General features: G+C 42.0%; 1 protein-coding gene across 2 annotated transcripts in view; it reads right to left on the bottom strand.

The window, feature by feature from the left end:
- The window catches only part of EFR3A (EFR3 homolog A), a 619,646-nt gene that overhangs the window by 275,758 nt on the left and 317,542 nt on the right, over positions 1 to 26,346 (bottom strand). For both annotated transcript variants that reach the window (XM_053715365.1, XM_053715366.1), the window contains one exon: positions 5,545 to 5,623. In XM_053715365.1, coding sequence (XP_053571340.1) covers positions 5,545 to 5,623 — 79 coding nt within the window. The remainder of the gene's footprint in view (positions 1 to 5,544; positions 5,624 to 26,346) is intronic.

Below are 26,346 nucleotides of genomic sequence, written 5' to 3'. Positions count from 1 at the left end.
ACAGCTTTGATGGACATGGACTCCACAAGATCTCTGAAGTGTTCTGTGGTATCTGGCACCAAGACATTAGCAGTAGATCCTTTAAGTCCTGAAAATTGTGAGGTGGGGCCTTCATGGATTGGATTTGTTCTTGCACAACCCACAGATGCTTAAATCGGATTGAGATCTGGGGAATTTGGAGGCCAAGGCAACACTTTGAGCTCTTTGTCATGTTCTTCAAACCATTCCTGAATATTTTTTGCAGTGTGGCAGGGTGTATTATCCTGCTGAAAGAGGCCACTACCATCAGGAAACACCATCGCCATCATGGGGTGTACGTGGTAACTAGCCATAGAACAAGTTATTATGCTATTGTTCGTTCCCAGGTTGAGCGCTTCTCTCTTTTTATTTATGCAAATTATGACACTTAGGGAAGTCTCCCTAAGTGTGATGCGGGAATCCAGACGTGGACCCGTTGCTCAGTATGTCTAGAGGGATATGGCTGCACCTCACTGACGAGGCCCACAATAGGCCGAAACTGGGGTTTTGCCGTTTCTCTCGTTCAGAGAGGGATTGCCTGGTATTTCGGGGCTGGACTGCATTGTTAAGTCAGGATCAGACGGATATGCTTCAGGAAAGTTCTTCTCTGTGAAAGGCACATATAGAGCAAAAAGAGGCTCCTTCTAGGGTGGTAACTAGCTATAGAACAAGCTATTATGCTATTGTTCGTTCCCAGGTTGAGCGCTTCTCTCTTTTTATTTATGGGGTGTACGTGGTCTGCAACAATCTCTAGGTAGGTGGTACGTGTCAAAGTAACATCCACATGAATGCCAGGACCCAAGGATTCCCAGCAGAATATTGCTCAGAGCATAACACTGCCTCCGCCGACTTGCTTTCCTTCCATAGTGCATACTGCTGCCCTCTCTTCCTCAGGTAAACAACGCACATGCACCCACCCATCCACCTGATCTAAAAGAAAATGTGATTCATCAGACCAGCCAACCTTCTTCCATTGCTCCATGGTCCAGTTCTTATGCCCATTTCCTCATTGAAGGCGCTTTTGGCAGTGGACAGGGGTCATCATGGGCACTCTGACCGTTCTGCGGCTATGCGGCCCCGTATGCTGCAAACTACGATGCACTGTGTTCTGATACCTTTCTATCACGGGTGGCAATTTTTTTCAGTAATTTCAGATACAGTAGCTATTCTGTGTGATTGGACCAGACGGGCCACTTGCCCCCCACGTGCATCAATGAACCTTGGGCACCCATGACTGACATGGGTTCTCCGGTACCAACCACTGCATACCGGAAACACCCCATAAGACTTGCCGCTTTGGAGATGCTCTGACACAGTCGTCTAGCCATAGCTATTTGGTGCTTGTCAAAGTCACTCAGCTCTTTTCGCTTGCCAATTTTTCCTGCTTCTAACACATGCAATTCAAGAACTGACTGTTCATTTGCTGCCTAATATATCCCACCCCAAGACAGGTGCCATTGTGATGATATAATCAATGTTATTCACTTCACCTGTCAGTGGTTTTAATGTTGTGGCTGATCAGTGTATACAGGAAGGCAGAATGACACTGATCAGACACAACTGCCTCAGCCAAGGTGTACATGTCCAAGTAGTCACGTTTCAAATGTGACCAGGAAAGGCATCCCTATGAAAGGCCAAAGAAGTATTACTATCATTATAGATTATTTATAAATGGCCAAAATATTTTGCAGCACTGTCCATGAGTGTAATTGATACAAGTAAAACAATGATACAATACTTGTAAGTGATGAGACAAAATTTGACAAACAAGTCGAGGGCTCTATTCCCACGGCAACAACATTATAGAAGGGTAGGATTGTGAGAAACAGAAAAGACTGCAAAAGTCAGAATGATGTTAAAAAAGAGTGGAATTAATTTGTTAATGAGTTGGGTGGTAGGATTTCATGAACAAAAAGGTTTTTAGGAAAGGCAGATTAGGGGAAGTCAGAGAATGAGGAACAGCATTCCAGTGGGTTGGTGCTGAACAAGAGAAGTCCTGCAGTCTAGCATGGGAAGAGGTGATAATAGAAGATGCAAGGAGTATGTCATTGTTGGATCTTAGAAGGTGGACTGGAGTATATTTGTTGATTAGTGAGGATAGGTGTGGGGGGGGGCAGTGTTGGTAAGGGCTTTGTAGGTTAGGGTTAGAATTTTGAATTTAATTTAGCTTTGAATGGGGAGCCAGTTAAGTGACTCGCAGAGTGGTGCAGCAGATACAGTACAACGGAAAAGGTATATTAGACTGACATAGGTATTTAGGATGGATTGAAGGGCGAGAGGCAGGAGAGTGGAAGACCTGTGAGTAGGTTATTGCAGTAGCCAAGTTGGGAAATTACAAGTGAGTGGATTAGTTGCTTAGTGGTGTCACCGCTCAGAAATACATTTTTGGAAATATTGAGTAGCTGATTGCAGCAGGAAGAAAAGAGCAATTGGATGTGGGGGATGAACTACAGATTGGATTTAAGTGTAACTCGGAGGCAGCAAACTTAGGGTGATAGGTAGATAGTGAGGCTGTTGACAGTGTTAAAAATCAGAGTATAGCCAGAAAAGGGGATTAGAAGGAGCTCAGTCTTGGGAATGTCAATGTTTAGGTGGTGGGATGCCATCCAGGAAGAAAAGCAAGATAAGCAGTCAATGACGTGAGAAAGTACAGAGGGAGGGAGAGCAGGGGTGGGGAGTGTCATCAGGATAGAGCTGATATTTGAAGCCATAGCTGATGATAACTTTACACAGTCAATTGAGAGTCAGGGACCAGGAACAGTTTCTTAAAGGTAGACGAAGGGGTGAAGGAAGAACCAGTCCTCTCCTATTCGTTCTTAATAATGTTTGCATTCTTTACAGGAACAGGGAAAGTCTGGGGAACAACCCTGTCTTTGTAAACTCTATCCAGTTTAGAAATTAAAGGTTCTTCAGGCAGTTTGGCCACTGGAACCTCTAAGGTAGCCAGAACTTCCTTTAAAAGAAAGCGCAAGTGCTCCATCTTAAATCTAAAATCTGGTTCCTCCGCAATCAAAGGCTCTGAGGCAGCCGATTCAGAGCCATAAAGTTCCCACTCTGAAGTATCACATGGACTTAAGTGATGAAAGCAGGCAGTGAAACTCGTCAACACTACTCCAGTCCCATTTCAAAGGGTAGATACCCTTCATAAGGAACAACATTTTCTATCTTCTGACACTTCTCTGCCAACCTCCTGTGACGAAATGCAAAGAATGACTGGGATATGAGGGAAGTGGGGGAGGTATTTAAGCCTTTGGCTGGGGTGCCCCTTCCACCTTGGGGACCGTCTGTCACGACTCCTTGATAGAAGGAACATCTTCCTAAAGACTAGCGAGGGAGAAAAGGGAATTCCTGGTCTCTCCCATTCCCGGGCAATAATCTCCGTAGCATGGCCTGGCACTGGAAACACCTCTCCTGGGGAGGGAACATCAAAGTATCTATTTAATTTGATAGATTTCTTAGGGTTAACAACGACAGGAGAATCAGAGTCATCCAAAGTAGCCAAAACCTCCTTTAATAAAACACGAAGGTGTTGAAGCTTAAATCTGAAGGAAACCACTTCAGAATCAGAAGAAAGAATTACACTATCCAAATCTGAGATTTCATCCTCAGAGGCTACTAAAGTATCCTCATTTTCCGACTTATGGGAAAGAGCAACTTGGTTAGCCTGTACAGGATCTGATACCTTAATATCTGATTCTCTAATTTTCCTCTCACGTTTACCCTGCAGCATGGGGATGGCAGCTAGCGCCTCAGATACTGCCGAGGATACCTGAGCAGCAATTTCGGCCTTCAAATACACTCCATCAGGAGCTTGCAAGGAACTGCAGGGCACTGCATGTGACATTAATACGGGTTGGGTCGCTTGAGGAAGAGACTGTGGCCTTGCCTGGACAGTATCAACCTGAGAGAATGATGGCTCAGAAACAAACAGTCTGTCTTTGTACATCAGAGTTCTTTCAATACAAGAACTATAAAAAGGCAAAAGGGGTTCAACTTGGGAATTCAAACAAAGTTTGTACTCTATAGCAGGCATAGACTATGTTCATCTTGCAAATAAATATCACAACTTTAGAAAAAAAATGTAAACAAAAAGCACAACAGATCAGCCCCTGAGTGAGGGAAAAGGCCACTGAAGCCATTAATCTCTTCAATAAGGGAAAAAGGCGCGAAGTAACAGAGCACGCTGCATCTAGAGGGAGAAGCTCAAAACGGCACAAAATAGCCCCCAAAAGTTAACGACTGCACGAATAAGCAGTCTAACTAACTGAGCCACTAATAATGTAAACACACTCTATAATGTCATACACTGTTGACAGACCTGTGGATAGAAGAAGATACAGAGTAAGCCTACTCTGGCATTCTGTTTGAGGGCAGCAATCTTGTCAGGAAAACACAGTGAGGCCCACCCCACAAGTTCTTAACTGCTTTAAAGCTATCTCAGCCCTACTGAAGGGACTAACGTGGAGGACAGATAACCCAGTTTGCCAGGAAAGAGCAGAGCAAACCTGCTCAGGCTTCCAAAATAAAAAAAATCTTGATTTTTAAATGGACACCTAAACTCTATTTCCTCCTTGCACTGAAGCCAAAGAGAATGACTGGCGATTGTGGGAAGGGAAGTGATACTTAACAGCTTTGCTGTGGTGCTCTTTGTCTCCTCCTGCTGGCCAGGAGTGATATTCCCAACAGTAATTGATGATTCCGTGGACTCACCGTGTCTTAAGAAAGAAAAGGAGAATGGATGAGAGAAATTTGTAAAAGAAAAGTTATTATTGCAACCCACAAAGTACGCAAATTCACACAAGCACTTTTACTGAAGAAAATACACTCCTAAATACACACCTGAAATGAAAATCATTTAATTAATAAAGCAATTCTGCAGCTTTAAACGGTTTAACTCAGTATCACTACCTCTAGCAAAGCCAAGGAAATTATCTTCAAGGCATTTAACTTGACCATCGTACACAGGAAAAGGGAAGGGAATACCAAGCATGTGTTTGTGCCAGTTTGCAAGGACTGCTGATAGTATTGAAAATGTGGAATTCAACTGCTTCCACCCTCCTCTAATGAAAGACTGTATTCAGTAGAAGAACCCATTTGAAGCAAAGCAAGCACAGCACCAAGGATCTAGAGGAGGAGAAGCAAACTGTAGACCAGAGGATTGGCATGTAATAAAACTGCATTTCACCAGGGGCTTACAACTCCACACCGTGAAAAAATAAACACTGCCTTTCATCTGTTCAAATGGCTCTATGGGGGGTGTGGGGTGTGGGGGGGAAATGGGTCTTAGATCAGTTTGAGAAACCAAACGTGAAGATTAACAACACCTCACTGATACATAACTTTGGGGAGAGGACGGATTAAAAAGGAGATTAAAAAGGAGATTCAAAAGGCTTTGGAGTGTGTGGTTGGCTTGTCTCCTTCTGGCAGTCAGGGAATGAATAGCACACGTCTCGTTGACTCTTATCATACTTTAAAAGAAAATACAATATAGTTATGTCCGTAACTTGAACTGAAAAAATAGCTCACCTGAATAGAATACATTATAATTTTAAAGCAGGAAACGGCAAATTCATTTGATTCCCAAAGTTTGTGATGATCCAAATGCCTGTAAGTACAAACACCTGGTTAGAAATTTTAAAAAGAAAAACAAACAACCAATCAGAAAAAATATAATTAAATCCATCAGCTAACAAGGTCATAAGGTTATGCTTCTGAATAACTTAGAGGAAGAAATACTGGAAATAAACTTAAAATGACGTACTGCATCTGTATTTAATATACACATAAAACAGTGTTCTCCCCAGGTCCTTTAAAGTAGGTGCACCACCCAGCTGATTTTACTAACCACCCGACTAAAATTTTAGCAAATATTAAGCTTAAATTAGCTAATGTTAAAAATGTGTTTTATTGCACAAATTATCATTAAATATGTTTATGTCAAATTATGGAATTAATTTGTGCTTTGGATAGCAGAAAATTATAGACAGGCAGTGTGTGTGTGTGTGTGTATATATATATATATATATATATATATATATATATATATATATATACACACATACAATATATATACACACATATATATATATATATATATATATATATATATATATACACAGTATATATATATACACACACAGTATATATATATATATATATATATATATATACACACATACATATATATATATACATATATATACATATATACACACACATACATACTGTGTGTATATATATATATATATATATATATATATATATATATATATATATATATATATACATATATACACACACACACACATAGTAAAAAAAAATGAAGACTTGCACTCGCTGGGTATTTCAAAGATCAAATTTACTGTGACAAGTGTTGTGTGTATATACATACATATAGTATCTCACAAAAGTGAGTACATCCCTCGCATTTTTGTAAATATTTTATTATATCTTTTCATGTAACAACACTGAAGAAATGACACTTTGCTACAATGTAAATTAGTGAGTGGACAGCCTTTATAACAGTGTAAATTTGCTGTTCCCTCAAAATAATTCAACACACAGCCATTAATGTCTAAACCGTTGGCAACAAAAGCGAGCACATGTGGATTGGGCCCAATTAGCCATTTTTCCTCCCCGGTGTCATGTGACTCGTTAGTGTTACAAGGTCTGTGAATGAGGCGCAGGTGTGTTAAATTTGGTGTTATCGCTCTCACACTCTCATACTGGTCACTGGAAGTTCAACATGGCACCTCATGACAAAGAGCTCTCTGATGATCTGAAAAAACATAATTTATGCTTACCTGATAAATTTATTTCTCTTGTAGTGTATTCAGTCCACGGGTCATCCATTACTTATGGGATATATTCCCTTCCCAACAGGAAGTTGCAAGAGGATCACCCAAGCAGAGCTGCTATATAGCTCCTCCCCTTACATGTCATATCCAGTCATTCGACCGAAACAAGACGAGAAAGGAGAAACCATAGGGTGCAGTGGTGACTGGAGTATTAATTAAAATTTAGATCTGCCTTAAAAAAGACAGGGCGGGCCGTGGACTGAATACACTACAAGAGAAATAAATTTATCAGGTAAGCATAAATTATGTTTTCTCTTGTTAAGTGTATTCAGTGCACGGGTCATCCATTACTTATGGGATACCAATACCAAAGCTAAGTACACGGATGATGGGAGGGACAAGGCAGGAACTTAAACAAAAGGAACCACTGCCTGTAGAACCTTTCTCCCAAAAACAGCCTCCGAAGAAGCAAAAGTGTAAAATTTGTAAAATTTTGAAAAGGTGTGAAGCAAAGACCAAGTCGCAGCCTTGCAAATCTGTTCAACAGAGGCCTCATTCTTAAAGGCCCAGGTGGAAGCCACAGCTCTAGTGGAATGAGCTGTAATTCTATCAGGGGGCTGCTGTCCAGCAGTCTCATAGGCTAAACGTATTATGCTACGAAGCCAAAAGGAGAGAGAGGTTGCCAAAGCTTTTTGACCTCTCCTCTGTCCAGAGTAAACGACAAACAGCAGGGAAGAAGTTTGACGAAAATCTTTAGTTGCCTGTAAATAGAATTTCAGGGCACGGACTAAGTCCAGATTATGCAAAAGTCATTCCTTCTTTGAAGAAGGATTAGGACATAATGATGGAACAACAATCTCCTGATTGATATTCCTGTTAGAGACTACCTTAGGTAAAAACCCAGGTTTAGTACGCAGAACTACCTTGTCTGAATGGAAAATCAGATAAGGAGAATCACAATGTAAGGCGGATAACTCAGAGACTCTTCGAGCCGAGGAAATAGCCATCAAAAACAGAACTTTCCAAGATAAAAGTTTAATATCAATGGAATGAAGGGGTTCAAACGGAACTGCTTGAAGAACTTTAAGAAACAAGTTTAAGCTCCACGGAGGAGCAACAGTTTTAAACACAGGCTTAATCCTAGCCAAAGCCTGACAAAAAGCCTGGACGTCTGGAACTTCTGCCAGACGCTTGTGCAAAACAATAGACAGAGCAGAAATCTGTCCCTTTAAAGAACTAGCTGATAAGCCTTTTTCCAAACCCTCTTGGAGAAAGGACAATATCCTAGGAATCCTAACCTTACTCCATGAGTAACGCTTGGATTCGCACCAATACAGGTATTTACGCCATATCTTATGGTAGATTTTCCTGGTAACAGGCTTTCGTGCCTGTATTAAAGTATCAATAACTGACTCGGAGAAGCCACGCTTTGATAGGATCAAGCGTTCAATCTCCATGCAGTCAGTCTCAGAGAAATTAGATTTGGATGATTGAAAGGACCTTGTATTAGAAGGTCTTGCCTCAAAGGTAGAGTCCATGGTGGACAGGACGACATGTCCACTAGGTCTGCATACCAGGTCCTGCGTGGCCACGCAGGCGCTATCAGAATCACCGATGCTCTCTCCTGTTTGATCTTGGCAATCAGTCGAGGTAGCAGAGGAAACGGTGGAAACACATAAGCCATGTTGAAGAACCAAGGGGCTGCTAGAGCATCTATCAGCGTCACTCCCGGGTCCCTGGATCCGTAACGAGGAAGTTTGGCGTTCTGGTGAGACGCCATGAGATCCAGTTCTGGTTTGCCCCAACGATGGACCAGTTGAGCAAACACCTCCGGATGGAGTTCCCACTCTCCCGGATGAAAAGTCTGACGACTTAGAAAGTCCGCCTCCCAGTTCTCCACGCCTGGGATGTGAATCGCTGACAAGTGGCAAGAGTGAGACTCTGCCCAGCGAATTATCTTTGAGACTTCTAACATCGCTAGGGAGCTCCTAGTTCCCCCTTGATGGTTGATATAAGCCACAGTCGTGATATTGTCCGACTGAAATCTGATGAACCTCAGTGTTGCTAACTGAGGCCAAGCTAGAAGAGCATTGACTATTGCCCTTAACTCCAGAATATTTATTGGGAGGAGTTTCTCCTCCTGAGTCCACGATCCCTGAGCCTTCAGGGAATTCCAGACTGCGCCCCAGCCTAGAAGGCTGGCATCTGTTGTTACAATCGTCCAATCTGGTCTGCGAAAGGTCATGCCCTTGGACAGATGGACCCGAGATAGCCACCAGAGAAGAGAATCTCTGGTCTCTTGATCCAGATTTAGTAGGGGGGACAAATCTGAGTAATCCCCATTCCACTGACCTAGCATGCACAATTGCAGCGGTCTGAGATGCAGGCGCGCAAATGGCACTATGTCCATTGCCGCTACCATTAAGCCGATTACTTCCATGCACTGAGCCACTGACGGGCGTGGAATGGAATGAAGGACACGGCAAGCATTTAAAAGTTTTGATAACCTGGTCTCCGTCAGTTAAATTTTCATTTCTACAGAATCTATCAGAGTCCCCAGGAAGGAGACTCTTGTGAGTGGTGATAGAGAACTCTTTTCCACGTTCACCTTCCACCCATGCGACCTCAGAAATGCCAGAACTATCTCTGTATGAGACTTGGCAATTTGAAGCTTGACGCCTGTATCAGGATGTTGTCTAGATACGGAGCCACCGCTATGCCTAGCAGTCTTAGAACCACCAGAAGAGAGCCCAGCACCTTTGTAAAGATTCTCTGGGCCGTAGCCAACCCGAAGGGGAGAGCTACAAATTGGTAATGCCTGTCTAGAAAGGCAAACCTTAGGAACCGATGAAGATCTTTGTGAATCGGTATGTGAAGGTAGGCATCCTTTAAATCCACTGTGGTCATGTACTGACCCTCTTGGATCATGGGTAGGATAGTCCGAATAGTTTCCATTTTGAATGATGGAACTCTTAGGAATTTGTTTAAGATCTTTAGGTCCAAAATTGGTCTGAAGGTACCCTCTTTCTTGGGAACCACAAACAGATTTGAATAAAATCCCTGTCCTTGTTCCGTCCGCGGAACTGGGTGGATCACCCCCATTACTAGGAGGTCTTGTACGCAGCGTAGGAATGCCTCTTTCTTTATCTGGTTTTCTGATAACCTTGAAAGATGAAATCTCCCTTGAGGAGGAGAAGCCTTGAAGTCCAGAAGATATCCCTGAGATATGATCTCCAACGCCCAGGGATCCTGGACATCTCTTGCCCACGCCTGGGCGAAGAGAGAAAGTCTGCCCCCCACTAGATCCGTTTCCGGATAGGGGGCCATCCCTTCATGCTGTCTTAGGGGCAGTAGCAGGTTTTCTGGCCTGCTTGCCCTTGTTCCAGGACTGGTTAGTTTTCCAGGCCTGTCTGTAACGAGCAACAGTTCCTTCCTGTTTTGGGGCGGAGGAATTTGACGTTGCTCCTGCCTTGAAGTTTCGAAAGGCACGAAAATTAGACTGTTTGGCCTTCGATTTGGCCCTATCCTGAGGAAGAGTATGACTCTTACCTCCAGTAATGTCAGCGATAATTTCTTTCAGGCCGGGCCCGAATAAGGTTTGCCCCTTGAAAGGAATATTAAGCAATTTAGATTTAGAAGTCACGTCAGCTGACCAGGATTTAAGCCATAGCGCTCTGCGCGCCTGGATGGCGAATCCGGAGTTCTTAGCCGTTAGTTTAGTTAAATGTACAATGGCATCAGAAACAAATGCATTAGCTAGCTTAAGAGCCTTAAGCTTGTCTATAATTTCATCCAATGGAGCTGAGTGAATGGCCTCTTTTAGAGACTCAAACCAGAATGCCGCAGCAGCAGTGACAGGCGCAATGCATGCAAGGGGCTGTAAGATAAAACCTTGTTGAACAAACATTTTCTTAAGGTAACCTTCTAATTTTTTATCCATTGGATCCGAAAAAGCACAACTATCCTCCACCAGGATAGTGGTACGCTTAGCTAAAGTAGAAACTGCTCCCTCCATCTTAGGGACCGTCTGCCATAAGTCCCGTGTAGTGGCGTCTATTGGAAACATTTTCCTAAATATAGGAGGTGGGGAAAAGGGCACACCAGGTCTATCCCACTCCTTGCTAATAATTTCTGTAAGCCTTTTAGGTATAGGAAAAACGTCAGTACACACCGGTACTGTATAGTATCTATCCAGCCTACATAATTTCTCTGGAATTGCAACTGTGTTACAGTCATTCAGAGCCGCTAAAACCTCCCCTAGCAATACACGGAGGTTCTCAAGCTTAAATTTAAAATTAGAGATCTCTGAATCCAGTTTCCCTGGATCAGATCCGTCACCCACAGAATGAAGCTCTCCGTCATCATGTTCTGCAAACTGTGACGCAGTATCGGACATGGCTCTCATAGCACCAGCGCGCTCTGTTCTTATCCCAGAGCAATCACGCTTGCCTCTTAATTCTGGCAATTTAGATAATACTTCTGTCAGGGTATTATTCATAATAGTAGCCATGTCTTGTAAAGTGATTTGTATGGGCGTCCCTGAAGTATCTGGCGCCACAATATTACGCGCCTCCTGAGCGGGAGGCGAAGGTACTGACACGTGAGGAGAGTTAGTCGGCATAACTTCCCCCTCGTTGTCTGGTGATAATTCCTTTATAGATAAAGACTGACCTTTATTATTTAAAGTGAAATCAATACATTTAGTACACATATTTCTATGGGGCTCCACACTGGCCTTCAAACATAGTGAACAAACAGATTCATCTGTGTCAGACATGTTTAAACAGACTAGCAATAAGACTAGCAGACTTGGAAAACACTGTAAATAATTTTACAAGCAATATAGAAAAACGCTACTGTGCCTTTAAGAAGCACAAAAAAAAAACTATCAAACACACTGTCACAGGTCTGCTGTGACTGATTACCTCCCTCAAAATGACTTTTGAAGTCCCCTGAGCTCTCTAGAGACGTCCTGGGTCATGCAGGAAGAAGCAGGAAGACTGAGACTGAATTTTTACTGCGCAAAAAAGCGCTAAAATAGGCCCCTCCCACTCATTATTACAACATTGGGAGTTTCAGTTAACTGTTTCTATGCAGAAAAACAAGTCAGCCATGTGGAAAAATTTATGCCCCAATAAGTTTTATCACCAATGTACCTCACAAAACGATTAAACATGCCAGCAAACGTTTTAAACATCCTTTTTTAAAGCGTATGTATCTCTATTGATAAGCCTGATACCAATCCTTTGCATTTAAGGCTAATAACATCACTTCAGTATTAATAGCATTTTCTTAGTCAAATTCCATTCCTTAGAAAATTACTTTACTGTATATATTTTAATCAGCCTGATACCAGTCACTTTCACTGCATTAAAGGCTTTACTTACATTACATCGGTATCAGCAGTACTTTCTTAGTCAATTCCATTCCTTAGAAAAATAATTTACTGCACATACCTTATTTGCAGGAGACCCCGCACGCTATTCCCTTTCTGAAGTTACCCCACTCCTCAGAATGTGCGAGAACAGCCAGTGGATCTTAGTTACTTCTGCTAAGATCATAGAAAACGCAGGCAGATTCTTCTTCCAAATACTGCCTGAGAAAAAACAGCACACTCCGGTGCCATTTAAAATAACAAACTTTTGATTGAAGAAATAAACTAAGTATAAAACACCACAGTCCTCTCACGACCTCCTATCTAGTTGAGTGTTGCAAGAGAATGACTGGATATGACATGTGAGGGGAGGAGCTATATAGCAGCTCTGCTTGGGTGATCCTCTTGCAACTTCCTGTTGGGAAGGGAATATATCCCATAAGTAATGGATGACCCGTGGACTGAATACACTTAACAAGAGAAAAGAATTGTTGCTCTACATAAAGATAGCGTAGGCATAAAGAAGATTCCCAAGACCCTGAAACTGAGCTGCAGCACGGTGGGCAAGGCCATAGAGCGGTTTCACAGGACAGGTTCCACTCAGAACAGGCCTAGGCCATGATCGACCAATGAAGTTGAGTGCACATGCTCAGCATCATATCCAGAGGTGGTCTTTGGGAAATAGACGTATGAGTGCTGCTAGCATTGCTGCAGAGGTTGAAGGGGTGGGGGGTTAGCCTGTCAGTGCTTAGACCATAAGCCACACACTGCAGCAAATTGGTCTGCATGGCTGTCGTCCCAGAAGGAAGCCTCTTCTAAAGATGTATATGTGTATGTGTATGTATACACACATATACTTAAATAAACAAAACAAAGGGTAGACAATCAAACTTCAACAAACAGCATTTCGTTCTGACTTTGCTGCATTTAGCTGTATTCTGTTTCAGAACTATCCAGGAGCTTGGTTCTGGATATTCTATCATTCTGATGATGAATTTCAATATCCAGGCCAATCTTACAGTAAAGTTCTGCTTAATCCTTCATGAAATCTATCTAAAAATGACACCTGTATTTATAGCTGATCGTAAACTTGCGGTTGCAATTTTATATATAAAATTGATTAACCTTTCTATATTGGTGTTTGTTAGCAAAATACATTTTATTGCTTTGTTGATATAGCTCTGATATGCCAAAAGATTATTTAATATATAAAAAAAATTTTTTATGCATACCAGATAAATTCATTTGTTTCCTGGCAGGGAGAGTCCACAACTTCATTCCTTACTGTTGGGAAATACAACACCTGGCCACCAGAAGGAGGCAAAGACACCCCAGCCAAAGGCTTAAATATCCCTCCCACTTCCCCTATCCCCCCCAGTCATTCGGCTGAGGGAACGAGGAAAAGTAGGCAAAACATCACGGTATAAAGGTGCCAGAAGAAAAACAAAAAGGGAGCCGCCCAAACAAAGAATAACCTACGAGCGGGGGCATGGACTCTCCCTGCCAGGAAAGAAAGGATTTTATCTGGTAAGCATACATTTTGTTTTATTTCCATAAGGCAGGGAGAGTCCACAACTTTATTCCTTACTGTTGGGAAAACAATACCCAAGCTCCAGAGGTCACTGAAGGAATAATGGGAGGGAACAAAAAAGAGGCAGACACTAATCTGAGGGCACCACAGCCTGCAAAACCTTCAGCCGAAGCAAACACATCACACTTGTAAAATTTAGAAAAAGTATGTAAGGAGGACCAGGTAGCTGCCTTACAAATCTAATCCATTGAGGCTTCAATCTTAAATGCCCAGGAAGAAGCCACTGCTCTAGTGAAATGAGCCGTAATCCTCTGAGCAGGCTGTTCTCCAGTCGTCTCATAAGCTAGGCGGATGACATAGCTTATGACTATACTGTTGGGAAACTTATACCCAAGCTCTAGAGGACACTGAATAATGGGAGGGACAAAAAGAGAGGCGGACCCTAATCTGAGGGCACCACAGCCTGCAAAACCTTTCTGCCAAAAGCTGCTTCAGCCGAAGAAAAAACATCAAACTTGTAAAATTTAGAAAAAGTGTGTAAGGAGGACCAGGTAGCCGCCTTACAAATCTGATTCATAGAGGACACGTTCTTAAAGGCCCAAGAGGAAGCCACTGCTTTGGTAGAAAGAGCCGTAATCCTCTGAGGAGGTTTATGTCCCGCTGTCTCATAAACAAGGCAGATAACACTCCTTAACCAAAAAGATAAGGAAGTCGAAGAGACCTTCTGTCCCTTATGCTTCCCTGGAATAAACAACAAACAAGGACGAAGTTTGTCTAAAATTCTTAGTAGCCTGAAGGTAGAACTTCAAGGTGCGAACCACGTCCAGATTATAAAGCAAACGTTCCTTCGCAGAAGAAGGATTTGGACGTAAGAAAGGAACCACAATCTCTTAAATGATGTTGCTGTCTGACACGACCTTAGGAAGAAAACCTAACTTAGTACGTAGGACAGCCTTATCAAAATGGAACACCAGATAAGGAGGCTCACATTGCAAGGCGGCAATCTCAGATACTCTGCGCGCAGAAGCAATAGCCAGTAGAAAAAGAACCTTCCAGGACAACAATTTAATGTCAATCTCATGCATAGGCTCAAACGGAGCCCGTTGCAACACCTTAAGAACAAGATTTAAACTCCAAGGAGGAGCCTTAGATCTAAACACAGGTCTGATCCTAATCAGAATGTACAATGGGATGCAAAAAAAGAGAGATTTTGCAGCGCAAAGAGAAAGACTGTTGGTTACTGGACTTTGTTAAATACTAAAACCCACTGTCAGAGTAGGCAAAAAATAAGTGTGATCAAAATTCAATACTTTGAAATACAATTGACAACTTCATTCACACAAAATAACTTTATTAGAAAAAATAATTAAAGTAATAGTCCGGCTGGACTAGTACTCACGCACACTCACACACATACGGTTTAAAACTTGCTGGAACTCAGACTATATAATTTAATCTGAATTGCACCTCATAAAATATACATCACTCCTTAACAGGAGATATTGGAGTATTTGTATATATATAAACAATCAACTCCTGTAGGAAAGTGAGTATGTTATTAACAGTGGTAGTAAGGTGTACCTAATAAGTACTTATACAAAAAAGCACAACATTAGTATGAATAATATCCGATTCAATTACCGGTTTGTGTGCTGAGAAGTAAAAAGGTCTATAGTACACTCAATATGTATATGTTAGTCAAACAGTCAAAAGTAAAGCTGGTGATTTACTGTGTTCCTAAATTATAATCATTGCAAGTATTGCAAAAAATGTTAAACTGATATGAAAAGGCCCCAGTCACAGCACAGTCATTGGTTATTTTTAACATACGGTATATACCTTTAAATAAAGATTCAAATGCACTATATATATATATAATGCACATATCTATCGTTAAGTGTAATATTTGTGTATGCCTTAATACAACCAATTATTGACTTTGCTTTGAGACAGAGATAGAGATCAGTTTTTCAATTCAACCTTGCTAAATGCAGATATACCAGCAGGCAACCCACGAATGGAAACATATGCTGAGCTTAGCTAGAAAAGGTCTCTTCTATAGCGGAGGCCTGTTTAAACATTAGCTGTCTTTGGAGCTTATAGTTCAACCACACTGAGTATCAATATACCAGCATTCACCAATGGAACAATATACTGAGCTGAACTAGAAAAAGGTCTCTTCTATAGCGGAGGCCTGTTTAATCATTTAACTGTCACTGAAGCTATAGTACAACCTTGCTAAGTGTAAGTATGCCCACAGGTTGCCTACGTTTAGAAAAATATGCTGAGCTGAACTGAGAAAAGGTCTCTTCTATAGCGGAGGCCTGTTTAACCATTAACTAGTACTGTGTATAATTCTGAACACAGATTACCCAGGATCGACAAAAAGTCTGCTAATCTTAGACTGAAAAAGGTCTCTTCTATAGCGGAGGCCTTGTTTTAATATTAACTGCCACTGTCTATAAACGTATTCACTATGGTGATCCTAATCAGAGCCTTAACAAAGGACTGTACATCGGGAAGGTCTGAGAGCCTCTTGTGCAGTAAAACAGATAGGGCCAAAATCTGTCCCCTCAGGGAACTGGCAGAAAGGCCCTTCTCTAGTCCATCCTGGCAACCTTAAATTTATGGATAGCAAGTCTATAGGAAAAGCGCCCAAGGATAATAAAGGGAGGAGTGGACCTTGCTGTCACTGAAGATTAACCCCTTCTAAGTAAATCTAAATGATAGAGTGTGAAAGTAAGTGACAGCGCTAGAGCACAGGTCTATAGGACTATAAAATACCACAAATATAGGTGGGATTTGAATTATATATATATATATAACTCTGCAGCTCCTCCAGGGTTACCCTAGGTCTCTGTGCTGACTCTCTGATTAATGCCCTCCTTGCCTGGTCCGTGAGTTTTTGTGAGCGGCCGTCTCTTGGCAGGTTTGCTGTTGTGCCATGTTCTTTCCATTTGGTTATGACAGATTTGATGGTGCTCCTGGGGATCATTAAAGATTTGGATATTTTTTTTATAACCTAACCCTGACTTGTACTTCTCAACAACATTGTCCCTTACTTGTTTGGAGAGTTCCTTGGTCTTCATGGCAGTGTTTGGTTAGTGGTGCCTCTTGCTTAGGTGTTGCAGCCTCTGGGGCCTTTCAAAAAAGGTGTGTATATGTAATGACAGATCATGTGACACTTTGATTGCACACAGGTGGACATCATTTCACTAATTATGTGACTTCTGAAGGTAATTAGTTGCACAAGAGCTTTTTATGGGCTTCATAACAAAGGGGGTGAATACATACGCACATGCCAATTTTCTGTTTTCTATTTCTAAAAAATAGTTTTATGCATATATTTTTCTCATTTCACTTCACCAACTTAGACTAATTGTGTTCTGATCCATCACATAAAATTCAGATTAATAAAACATTGAACTTAAGGCTGTAATGTAACAAAATAGGTAAAAAGTCAAGGGGGGTGAATACTTTTGCAAGGCATTGTAGCTCCGCCTGGGGATCCCTGGACCTCGACCCATATCTGGGTAGCTTGGAATTGAGACGAGACGCTGTGAGATCTATCTCCGGCGTCTCCCACTTGTTGCATATCTCCGCAAACACTTCAGGATGGAGCGACCAATCCCCCGGATGAAAGGATTGTCTGCTGAGAAAATCCGCTTACCAGTTGTCCACAGCCGGAATGTGGATCGCTTACAGCAAACAGCTGTGGGCTGCTGCCCACTCCAGAATTCGAGATACCTCCCCCATTGCTAGAGAGCTTCTCATTCCCCCCCTGATGGTTGATGTAAGCCACAAACCCAGAAGGGGCCAAGCCTTCAGAGCATTGAAGATTGCTCGAAGTGCCAGAATGTTGATCGGGAGGTAGTGTTCCTCCTGAGACCACAGGCAATGTGCCTTCTTCGCACCCCAAACAGCTCCCTATCCTGATAGACTTGCATCCATAGTCACAATCTCCCAGGATAGTCTTAATAAGGATGTCCCTCAGGACAGAGAGATTTGTTGAGACAGATCCGAATGATTGCCGTTCCACTGCCTCAGCATGCACAGTTGCAGCAGTCTGAGACGGAACCTGGCAAAGGACACCATGAGACCAATTACCTCCATACACTGAACCACAGAGGGCATTAATGAGGTCCGGAGGGCAAGACATGCCGAAGCAAGCTTGCAACCTCTCTGGTCTGTTAGAAATATCCTCATGGCTATTGAGTCTATTATAGTACCCGGGAACTCTACCCTGGTGCTTAAAATAAGAAAACTAAACTGGAAGTGCAGGTCCAGCAACACAAACTTTAGAAACTGGAAATGATCTTTGTGGATTGGAACGTGAAGGTAAGCATATTTCAGATCTATAGTGGTCATGAACTGTCCTTCCTGAACTAAGAAAAGGATGGACCTTATCGTCTCAATCTTGAATGAGGGGACATTTAGAAATTTGTTTAAGCACTTTAGGTCCCGGATTGGGCGAAAAGTTCCTTCTTTCTTTGGGACCACAAAAAGGTTTGAATAGTATCCCAAAACTCTTTCTACGATAGGTACCGGGACACTGACCCCTAAGGAGGACAGATCCCGCATGCACCCCAGAAAGGCTTCTCTCTTTTTGGGTCAGAACGAAAATTATAACTTTGTCCCTTATCCCTTAGACTTCTTAGAGTTCTTTTTATCCTGCGGTAGGAAGGCACCCTTGCCCCCTGTAACCGTGGAGATAATGGAGTCCAGGCCTGGACCAAATAAAATCTTTTCCTTGAAAGGGAGGGAGAGAAGTCTGGACTTAGAAATCATGTCCGCAGACTAGGACTTCCGCCAGAGTGCCTGCCGGGTCTGAACTGAAAAACCAGACACCTTAGCATTTAGGCAAATAATCTGCATGTTTTCCTGGATAACGTCGAGGGGACCCTCCACCTCGATGAATTCCGATAAGGAGTTGCACCAGTAGGTAGCTGCTCCAGCAACCGAGGCAACAGCCGCAGCCGTTTGTTGGAACATCATTCTTAGAAAAGTTTCCATCTTCTAATCCATCGGCTCTCTGAACGACGAGCTATCCTCAAGCGGGATAGTAGTACGTTTGTCAAGCATGGAGATAGCGCCATCCACCTTTGGGACGGAACCCCACAATTCCAATTGAGAGTCTGGGACCGGGAATAATTTCTTAAAGGAAGATGAAGAATAAGGCGTGCTACGGGAAGCTGCGTGTGTAGAAGAAGATGACTGATGGGTATGCACCTCATGGGACGGCGAGTCCTCAGAGGAAGACGGCTCAGTGGTACTAATGGGGTTAACCTTCTTAGACCTAATGACGTTTTCAAGGCATGTGGAACATAGTTGAGAGGGTGGGCATACCAAGGCCTCCTCACAATATAAACAGGTAGTACCCTCTAGTATCTCAGAATGCTCCATAGCTTAAGCTAATGGCAGTAGAACACAGAAAAAAAAATATTTTTTATTTCTCAAAAAACGGCACCTTTATACTCCCAATGGCTGGGGCACTCACCACCTCCTAAACTCGGACAATGCAGAGAAAAGGTGTCTTCTCCGACAGCCAGCTCGGTCAGGAAAGAGGAAACGAAAGCAAGACCACTCCCGGTCACATGGTGCACAAGGCAGGTCCGCCCCCGATATGAGAAAAAGCGCGCCAAGCTACAAGCTGTGCAGCGTTTAAAGCGAAAGTAAAAACATGTGCATTAACATATTGATAGTCTAGTGTTAGGTTTATTTGTAACTTAGGTTAGGATTTCTTTTACAGGTAAATTTGTAATTATTTTAACTATTTTAGCTATTAAATAGTTCTTAACTATTTAATAGCTATTGTACCTGGTTAAAATAAATACAAAGTTACCTGTAAAATAAATATAAATCCTAAAATAGCTATAATATAATTATAATTTATATTGTAGCTATATTAGGATTTATTTTACAGGTAAGTATTTAGCTTTAAATAGGAATAATTTATTTAATAAGAGTTAATTAATTTCGTTAGATTTAAATTATATTTAACTTAGGGGGGTGTTAGTATTAGGGTTAGACTTAGCTTTAGGGGTTAATACATTTATTAGAATAGCGGCAAGATTCGGTCGGCAGATTAGGGGTTAATAATTGAAGTTAGGTGTCGGCGATGTTAGGGAGGGCAGATTAGGGGTTAATACTATTTATGATAGGGTTAGTGAGGCGGATTAGGGGTTAATAACTTTATTATAGTAGCGCTCAGGTCCGGTCGGCAGATTAGGGGTTAATAAGTTTAGGCAGGTGGAGGAGACGTTGTGGGGGGCAGATTAGGGGTTAATAAATATAATATAGGGGTCGGCGATGTTAGGGCAGCAGATTAGGGGTACATAGGGATAATGTAAGTAGCGGCGGTTTACAGAGCGGAAGATTAGGGGTTAATAATAATATGCAGAGGTCAGCGATAGCGGGGGCGGCAGATTAGGGGTTAATAAGTGTAAGGTTAGGGGTGTTTAGACTCGGGGTACATGTTAGAGTGTTAAGTGCAGACGTAGGAAGGGTTACCGCATAGCAAACAATGGGGCTGCGTTAGGAGCTGAACGCGGCTTTTTTGCAGGTGTTTGTTTTTTTTCAGCTCAAACAGCCCCATTGTTTCCTATGGGGGAATCGTGCACGAGCACGTTTTTGAGGCTGGCCGCGTCCGTAAGCAACTCTGGTATCGAGAGTTGAAGCTGCGTTAAAAATGCTCTACGCTCCTTTTTTGGAGCCTAACGCAGCCGTTCTGTGGACTCTCAATACCAGAGTTATTGTTATGGTGCGGCCAGAAAAAAGCCGGCGTTAGTTTTTCGGGTCGTTACCGACAAAACTCCAAATCTAGGCCTCTGTATCTAAATGAGGTTATAGAACTACTATAGAAGTAAGAATTTTGTGTACCACCTAGAAAGAAAATATATTTTAAAAGTTTATTTAATGTCCCTTTACCTTTAAAAAAAAAAAAAAAGGTAAGATGGGAACTCAAGATATTTTTTTTTTTGTTAAAAGATTATCACCAATTTGGACACACTCTCAAACAAGGTTTGGCAATCTTAGGAAAAAGGAAAAATTTATGTTGGCAATTAAGTCTGTGACTAGAGCCTTCTGAGATGTCGTTCTTTAAAAAAACTTTTCCACTTTCAATTGGTATCTGCTGCCATGAAATCTATCACCCTCAGCAAAGAACAAAAACAATTAAGGAGGTAATTTCAAAGCTTCTGAATGGATGTTACACTATTCCTATATATCAACATGGAGGACAAGTCTTCGTCTCGTTGGTGAGCGCACAAAAAACATAATTTATGCTTATCTGATAAATTTATTTCTCTTGTAGTGTATCCAGTCCACGGATCATCCATTACTTATGGAATATATTCTCCTTCCCAACAGGAAGTTGCAAGAGTCCACCCACAGCAAAGCTGCTATATAGCTCCTCCCCTAACTGCCATATTCAGTCATTCGACCGAAAACATACAGAGAAAGGAAAAACCATAGGGTGCAGTGGTGACTGTAGTTCAAATGAAAAAATTACCTGCCTTAAAGTGACAGGGCGGGTCGTGGACTGGATACACTACAAGAGAAATAAATTTATCAGGTAAGCATAAATTATGTTTTCTCTTGTTAAGTGTATCCAGTCCACGGATCATCCATTACTTATGGAATACCAATCCCAAAGCTAAAGTACACGGATGATGGGAGGGACAAGGCAGGTACTTAAACGGAAGTTACCACTGCCTGTAAAAAAAAAAAAAACCCTTTCTCCCAAAAATAGCCTCCGAAGAAGCAAGGTATCAAATTTGTTAAATTTGAAAAAGTATGAAGCGCAGACCAAGACTCCGTCTTGTAAATCTGTTCAACAGAAGCCACATTTAAAAAAAGGCCTAAGTGAAAACCACAGCTCTAGTAGAATGAGCCGCAATCCCTTCAGGAGGCTGCTGTCCAGCAGTCTCATAAGCTAAATGAATTATGCTCTTTAACCAAAAAGACAGAGAGGCTGCTGAAGTCTTTTGACCTCTCCTCTGTCCAGAATAGACAACAAACAAGGTGAACGTTTGATGAAAACTGTAGTAGCTTTTAAGTAAAACTTCAAAGCACAAACCACGTCCAATATTGTGTAATAGACGTTCCTTCTTTGAGGAAGGATTAGGATACAAGCATGGAACAACTATCTCTTGAGTGATGTTCTTGTTAGATACCACCTTAGGAAAAAACCCAGGTTGGTACGCAGGACTACCTTATCCGTACGAAGGACCAGATAAGGAGAATCACATTGTAACACAGATAACTTGGAGACTCTACGAGTCGAGGAAATAGCTACCCAAAAAGAACTTTCCAAGATAAAGATTGATATCTATGGAACAAAAAAGGTTCAAACGGAACTTCTTGAAGAGCCTTAAGAACCAGGCTTAAGCTCCATGGTGGAGCAACAGTTTTAAATACAGGCTTGGATCTAACCAAAGCCTGACCAAATGCCTGAACGTCTAGAATACCTGCCAGACGCTGGTGCAAAAAAATAGACAGAGTAAAAATCTGTCCCTTTTAAGGAATTAGCTGACAACCCTTTTCTCAAAAACATCTTGGAGAAAAGATAATATCCTGGGAATCCAGGCTTTAATCCATGAGTAACCCTTGGATTCATAGCAATCAGATATTTACACCATATCTATGTTCAATTTTCCTAGAGACAGGCTTTCATGTCTGTATTAAGGTATCAATGACTGACTCGGAGAAGCCATGCTTTGATAACATCAAGCGTTCAGTCTCCAGGCAGTCCATCTCAGATTGATTCTATTTAGATGGTTGAAAGGACCCTGAGGTAGAGGGACCTGTCTCAGAAGCAGAGACCGTAATGGAAAGGATGACATGTCCACCAGATCTGCATACCAGGTCCTGCGTGGCTACGCAGGCGCTGTCAAAAACACCAAAGCCCTCTCCTGCTTGGTCTTGACCTCCGAAGGAAATCCCACTCCCCCGGAAGAAAAGTCTGACGACTTAGAGAATCCACCTCCCAGTTCTCAACACCTGGGATATGGATAGCTGATAGACAAGAGTGAGTCTCTGTCCAGTGAATTATTGTAAGACTTCTAACATCACTAGGGAACTTCTGTTCCCCCTTGATGGCTGATGTAAGCCACAGTCGTGTATATTGTCCGACTGAGTATGATGTACCTCAGAGTTGCTAACTGAGGCCAAATCTGAAGAGCATGGAATATCACTCCCAGAATATTTATTAGAAGGAGGGTCTCCTCCTAAGTCCACTATCCCTAAGCCTTTAGGGAGTTCCAGACTGCATCCCAACCTAAAAGGCTGGCATCCATTGTAACAATTGTCCCATCTGACCTGCGGAAGGTCATACCCTTGGACAGATGGACCCGACATAGTCACCAGAGAAGAGAATCTCTGGTCTCTTGGTCCAGGTTCAACAGGGGGATAAATCTGTGTAATCCCCGTTCCTCTGACTGAGCATGCATAGTTGCAGCGGTCTGAAATGTAGACGTGCAAACGGTACTATGTCCCTTGCCGCTACCTATTAAGCCGATTTCATTCATGTACTGAGCCACCGAAGGGCGCGGATGGGATGAAAAACACGGCAGAAATTTAGAAACTTTGACAACCTGGACTCCGTCAGGTAAATTTTCATTTCTACAGAATCTATCAGAGTCCCTAGGAGGGAAACCCTTGAGATTGGGGATAGAGAACTCTTTCCTTGTTCACTTTCCACCCATGTGATCTCAGAAATGCCAGTACTACGTCCGTATGAGACTTGACAATTTGAATGTTTGACGCCTGTATCAGGATGTCGTCTAACTAAGGGGCCACTTCTATGCCCCGCGGCCTAAGGACCGCCAAAGCGACCCCAGAACCTCCATAAAGATTCTTGGGGCTGTAGATATCCCAAAGGAAAGAGCTACAAACTGGTAATGCCTGTCTAGAAAGGCAAACCTGAAAAACGAAGGTGATCTTTATGCATCACAATGTGAGGATAAGCATCCTTCAAATCCATTGTAGTCCTCTATTGACTCTCCTGGATCATAGTTAAGATGGTACGAATATTTTCCATCTTAAATGACGGAATTCTGAGGAATTTGTTTAAGATCTTTAGATCCAAAATAGGTCTGAAGGTTCCCTCACCTTGGGAACCACAAACAGATTTGAGTAAAAACTCTGTCCCTGTTCCTCTCTTGGAACTGGATGGATCTCGTACACAATGTAAGAATGCCTCCTTCTTTATCTGGTTTGCAGATAATTGTGAAAGGTGAAATCTCCCCTTTATTTTGGGGGGGGAATCTTTGAAATCCAGAAAATATCTCTGGGATATAAATTCCAATGCCTAGGGATCCTGGGCATCTCTTGCCCACGCCCGGGCGAAGAATGAAAGTCTGCCCCCTATAGGATCCGTTACCGGATAGGGGTCCATTCCTTCATGCTGCCTTAGAGGCAGCAGCAGGCTCCTTGGCCTGCTTATCTTTGTTCCAGGTCCAATTGTCTCCAGACCGCATTGGACTGAGCAAAAATTCTCTCTTGTTTTGCCTTAGAGGAAGTGGATGCCACACCTGCCCTGAAGTTTTAAAAGGCACGAAAATTAGACCTTTTTTGGCCCTTGATTCCTATCCTGAGGAAGGGCCTCCAGTGATATAAGCAATAATCTCCTTCAAACCAGGCCCGAATAGGGTCTGCCCCTTGAAGGGAAGTTAAGTAGCTTATTTATTAAAGTCACGACAGCTGACCATGATACAAGCCATAGCGCTCTGCGCGCCAGTATAGTAAAAAACAGAATTCTTAGCCGTTAGTCTAGTCAAATGAACAAAGGCATCAGAAAACAAAGGAATTGGCTAGCATAAGCTTGTCAAATATATTCATCCAATGGAGTCGCTAACTGTAAAGCCTCATCAAGAGACTCAACCCAGAACGCCGCAGCAGCAGTGATAGAAGCAATGTATGCAAGGGGCTGCAGGATAAAACCCTGTTGAATAAACATTTTTTATCCATTGGATCTAAAAAGCACAACTGTCCTCGCCAGAGGTAGTGGTACGCTTAGCTAGAGTAGAAACTCTTCTCAAAACCTTAGGAACTGTCTGCCAGAAGTCCCGTGTGGTGGTAACTATTAGAAAACATTCTTCTAAAAAATAGGAGGGGAAGAGAAAGGCACACCTGGTCTATCCCATTCCTTATTAAAAAAAAATTTAGTAAACCTCTTTAGGTATTGGAAAAACATCAGTACACACCGGCACTGCATATTATTTATCCAGTCTACACAATTTCTCTGGCCCTGCGATTGTACACATTCATTCAGAGCAGCCAAAGCCTCCCTGAGCAACAAGTGGAGGTTCTCAAGCATAAATTTTAAATGTAGAAATATCAGAATCAGGTTAAATCATCTTCCCTGAGTCAAAAAAATCACCCACAGACTAAGCATATTGTGAGGTAGTATCATACATGGTTCTTAAAGCGTCTGTATGCTCTGTATCTACCCCTAGAGCTATCTGCTTTCCTTTAATTTCAGGTAGTCTGACTAATACTGCTGCCAGAGTATTATACACCACCTTTGCCATGTCTTGTAAAATAAACGCTATGGACGCCCTTTATGTACTTGGCGCCATTTGAGCGTGAGTCCCTGAAGCGGGAGTCAAAGGGTCTGACACGTGGGGAGAGTTAATCGGCATAACTTTCCCCTCAACAGAATCCCCTGGTAAAATAAACGATATGGGTGCCCTTGATGTACTTGGCGCCATTTGAGCGTGAGTCCCTAAAGCGGGAGTCAAAAGGTCTGACACGTGGGGAGAGTTAGTCGGCATAACTACCCCCATGACAGAATCCTCTGGTGATAATGTTTTTAAAGACAAAAAATGATCTTTATTGTTTAACATGAAATCAGTACATCTGGTACACATTCTAAGATGGGGTTCCACCATGGCTTTAAAACATAATGAACACAGAGCTTCCTCTATGTCAGACATGTTAGAACAGACTAATAATGAGACTAATAAGCTTGGAAAACACTTTAAATCAAGTTAACAAGCAAATATATAAAACGTTACTGTGCCTTTAAGAGAAACAAATTTTGTCAAAATTTGAAAAACAGTGAAAAAAGGCAGTAAAACAAAAGGAATTTTTATAGTACATGTAATAAGGTAACAGAGCATTGCACCCACTTGCAAATGGATGATTAACCCCTTAATGCAAAAAAACAGATCAAAAAAACGACAGACATTTTTAAAAACAGACACAACAAAACTGCCACAGCAGAGCTGTGGATTACCTTCCCTATAAACGATTTTGGAAGTCTTTTTAGCCCTTTAGAAATGTCCTGTAGTATTCATGGGACTGTTGAGGGAATCTGGATAATTCATTTTGTAATTTTAACTGCGCAAAAAAGCGCTAAATTAGGCCCCTCCCACTCATATTACAACAGTGGGAAGCTTCAGTTAACTGTTTCTATGCAAAATTTAAGCCAGCCATGAGGAAAAAACTTAGGCCCCAATAAGTTTTATCACCAAACATATGTTAAAAACGATTAAACATGCCAGCAAACGTTTTAAAACACATTTTTACAAGAGTATGTATCTCTATTAATAAGCCTGATACCAGTCGCTTTTACTGCATTTAAGGCTATACCAACATTACAGTGTTATCACCAATGTACGTTA

Source organism: Bombina bombina, chromosome 5 (genome assembly GCF_027579735.1).
Source record: "Bombina bombina isolate aBomBom1 chromosome 5, aBomBom1.pri, whole genome shotgun sequence".
Lineage (NCBI taxonomy): Eukaryota > Metazoa > Chordata > Amphibia > Anura > Bombinatoridae > Bombina > Bombina bombina.
This window is presented reverse-complemented; position numbering and strand designations above follow the sequence as displayed.